The 4224-nt window shown below is 44.3% G+C and overlaps 1 protein-coding gene across 1 annotated transcript; it reads right to left on the bottom strand.

Annotated features, from left to right (window-relative positions):
• Nucleotides 1-252: 252 nt before the first annotated feature.
• On the bottom strand, nucleotides 253-1062 carry LOC131018499 (uncharacterized). The gene has a single exon (XM_057947217.1). It carries the CDS (start codon nucleotides 1060-1062, stop codon nucleotides 253-255), a length of 810 nt encoding a protein of 269 aa, XP_057803200.1.
• Between the last annotated feature and the right edge of the window lie 3162 nt (nucleotides 1063-4224).

The following is a 4224-nucleotide window of genomic DNA, read 5'->3' as shown; positions in this document are numbered from 1 at the left end:
GGGATTCCCGAAGTTCCTCTGCTGATGACCAGGGTTATACTGCTGTGGGGCTCCTCTATTCCTTTTCGGGCATGTGTTAGCATAGTGCCCCTGCTCACCACAATTGAAACAGACGATCGTTCTCCTTAGGCATTCCCCTTGGTGAAACTTGTTGCACCTCGGGCATGGTCGCCTTTGTGGGGCTTGCTGCTGTTGATTGTAGTTTCGTCCCTGGTTGCCTGCCCACGGCCTCCTCCCGTGTTCATAATTTCCTCATTCTTCCCATTTTCTCTTCCCTTTTCCCACATCTGAGTGTGATGCTTGGCCAGGCTGTGGTGGGTGAGCAGCTTGGGCAGGGCCCTTTGCCTTCTCCTTAGGCAATAGTGACTCGATGGTGAGTGCCCTGTTCAAGGTTTGGCCGTAGGTGAGGCCTCCTTGGCTTGCAAGGACGATTGAAATTTCATGGCGCAGACCATTTCGGAATTTTTCTGTTCGCTTTTCGTCTGTGTCCACCAGGTGTGGAGCATAACGGGATAACTGATTGAAAGTCCGGTCATACTCAGATACCGTCATGTTTCTCTGCTTCAGATTCCAAAATTCGTTTTGCTTTCTTTGACGGTAGCACTCTGGTATATATTTCTCAAATAACTTGGTCTTAAATTCCGCCCAGGTTAGCTCCCCAAGCTGTTCCTCAGTCATGGTGTTCTTCACCGACTCCCACCAGAAATCCGCCTCGTCCACGAGTTGGTACGTGGCGCACTTAACCTTTTCATTGTCCTCACAGTTTATGTAGTGGAAGATTCGTTCCACCGCCCTTATCCATCTCTCAGCGTCTTCAGGTCCACCCATTCCGTCGAAAGTCGGGGGTTTCTCCTTCTTAAATTTTTCGGCGGCAGTGCGGTCAGGAATTACTGGGGGCACAAAGTTTTCATAGTCATATCCTCCTCCTTGGCCTTCAGGTCCTCTGCCGCGCCCCCGTCCCCGTCCACGACCACGACCACGACCACGTCCACGCCCACGTCCACCATTGAGGGGACCTTCCTCTGGGATCTCAGCCTCGAATTCAAAATCGTAGTTTTCCATTCTATAGTACGTGTTTTTCATCGATTAATAGAAGGTAAAACTTGTATACATAGATAAATAAATAAATAAATAAATAAAATAAAAACATTCACTAATAGGATAAAGAGTCCACTCAACACAATTCAATAATCATTAAAAACATTAAAGGCATATGTTTGAGCATTCATCATCAAAATCAAAACAACCGGATAAGTGGTGTTCGGACATAGCTCGGGCTATCTACTCCCGGCTCCCAATCAAAACAATTCAAATTCCGACACCTATGCTAATTGTCAAAAAGTTATGGCAGCATCTGCTAGGGTGAGTCAGTGACAGAGCCGTCTCCCAACAATGATGAGTCCTCGTCCTCCCAATCCTGAAAGCCTGCGGGGTCCTCCCCTGGATCCTCTTCGGGGTCCTCCTCGGGATCCTCCTCCTCCTCCTCTATATCTATGATGGGAATGTCGTTGTCTGCTGGCGCTGGGAAGGCTGGGGGAGCAGGTGGGTCTTCTAGCATAATCTCTGGCCCCATCATGTCCTCCTCTGGTAGAGCAAAGGGCTGCCCGTAATCCTCTAGGCGGATGCGGTACCGCCTAGGTACCTCGGGCTCGTCGACTGGCTCCTGCGGTGGGGGTACTGGTGGGGGTGCCAGTGCATCGACTACTAGGCCCCTAGGTGGGCTGTCCTCATACTCGTCCCCATTCATGGGATACGGCGGAAGAGGGGCTGCTGCATTCGCCGGTTGATTCGGGGAATAATGGTGGTACTGTGGTGGGGGCATCTCCACTGGTGCTACAGCAGGTAAGGGGGCAGTGAGTCCGTGACTCGCCCACATGTTGAAGATCCGCGTGCTGAACAATGCAAAGTCCCCGAGAGGACGGGATGTGAACAGGTATCGTCCAACTGCTCTTCTGCCCAGTCTCTCCAGCCGTGAGGTAAATGTCGAATAAGCTGCTGGCCGACCTCGTAGTCTGTGACGCCGGCCGTCCGCGCAAACTGCCATGCGTGCACAAAACGCCCTAAAAATGCCCCAAAGGGCTCGTCCGGATCCCATTGACACAGCCAAAATCGACGGAGCCTATCCTCCAAGTCCCGAGTGTGTCTCATCTGTTCGATCCTATCCCTAAGCGCGGGGAATCTCGGGGGTGGTTGGGGTGGTTCCATCTGAAAATATTAAGTTCTATATCAGATACTATAAATAAAAATGTAAACGAAGCTTAAGCAATGCCTAAGGTCCATACTCTATATTCGGACGTCTCGTGTGATTCTCAAGTTTTGTAAAATCCTAATTCAGTGATCCTATTACTACCTCATAGATACTCCTAGCTTTCTATGTTATTACAACAATCTGTGGGGTTATAGGTTCGTAACTCTTTTGGAACATTCCTTATTGGTAGTGGCACTTGAGGCCACAACATGTAATCGTTCTCGTTAGGTCAAGGGAATTCGAGAAAACCCTCCTTGACAATCGTTTCCTGCTGATCCGTTAAGGGCTCGGTTTGTCCCAAAACGTCATTTGCTCGAGTCATGCGTATCCTTTTACAAGATAATGTTGTTGCAATGATTCTTTTCTTTTATAGGGCGCCTCGTTTTCATTTGAATAGATTTCAGAAATACTTTTGAAAATTTGCAAACATCTTGAATTTACTAAATGAAACATACCTTGAGGCGGTGGTGTGACGGAGAGCTGGGAGTGTTGGCGATGTATAGGAGTCTAGGGAAATAATTCTAGACTCAGTCTTAAAGAATTTGTGGTTATCAGAGATGTGAAAGAAAACCTAGGCTCTGATACCACTTGCGACAGCCCAGGCTTGGGAGGGAAATAAAATACGATAAATAAAATGGCTTAATATAAAGATGGTTAATGATGACATAGAACGAGTTCATCATATGGAGAAAATCCCCAAGGATCTAAAGAGGTTTAGTTTCACAACCCTGATAGTTTAACATTCAACAGTGCAGCGGAATAGAAATAATGAGTCTGAGCTCAACAGAATTTGATTTAGAAGTTATTCGGGAATTCAACTAGATTAGCTAAGGAGTAGCTAGTCGTCAGGATAAGAGACACTCCCCAGCTCAGCACCGTGCGCACCAGCCGCCTAACCTGAAAAACATTTGAAAATATTTGGGATGAGTACTAATGTACTCAGTGGGCACAAGTTTTCGAAATATTTTATGAAATAAGAAGGCAGTTTATCCAATATCAAAATCATGACTTAGAAGGTTTAAAAACAGAAATCCACTCCTAAGCATGACAAAAATATTTTCTTGTCGAGGGCGCCCATGTACGTTCGATTGTTACTCACTTTCTCCCCACATTCACTGATCTCGGGACGCACCCAGTCAGATCCAAAATCTGTTATTGATCTCGGGACGCACCCGGTTGGAATCAATAACCTTAACTGTGCTCCGGATAACCTCCTGTCAAGCACCCACCCTTATAACGTTCTAAATCTGTTAGTGCACGATGGTGATCAACCCATCGAGCCACTAACCCTGTGTACACAATCCTCATTTAGCGTGTTAGGCCAAATGAGAATCTCGATCGATACTAAAGCGAGCCTTAAACAATTACAGAACGCACATAAAAACATTTATATTGGATAAACAGATAATTTTCATGAAATATCAGAGCTTATATAACTCAAGATACATTGTATGTAAAGTATAACCCACCTCAATAGCGGAGATTCGATGTTCAGCTCGTTTGAGGCTTCACTGCTCTTGGTTATTCGGACCTACAAGAAATTTATTCCTTAAGTAGGTTCCGAGGGTCCCATTCTAATTTCTAAGGAATAGGGAATTTCTAACTATTGATACACTATGCCCGGATAATTATTGATTTGATGGGGTTAACTAAATAATGAGTGTAAAATTTATGAAATAATTAGTAAATTAATTGGAATATATAAACTTAGTGAAAATAGATAATACATTTTAAAGCTTGTAAGGTAATAAATAATTTATAACCTAATTGAAAATAATTTAAGAATTCAAGATGTATAAATAATTAACAATTTATAATTTAGTGAGAATTAATATAAGTGCCCATAGGTTGAGTTAAAATAATTAGAGTCCAAGAGAATTTACCTAGAAGGCTTATTATAAATAATTAAGCCCAGATGTTTTAATAATAGTCAGAGCCCAAAAATAAAATAATTCTAGCCCATTCTGGAGTAAAAA

Source organism: Salvia miltiorrhiza, chromosome 3, assembly GCF_028751815.1.
Source record: "Salvia miltiorrhiza cultivar Shanhuang (shh) chromosome 3, IMPLAD_Smil_shh, whole genome shotgun sequence".
Classification (NCBI taxonomy): domain Eukaryota; kingdom Viridiplantae; phylum Streptophyta; class Magnoliopsida; order Lamiales; family Lamiaceae; genus Salvia; species Salvia miltiorrhiza.
Note: the sequence above shows the minus strand (reverse complement) of the source record. Positions and strands in the feature narration are given on the sequence as shown.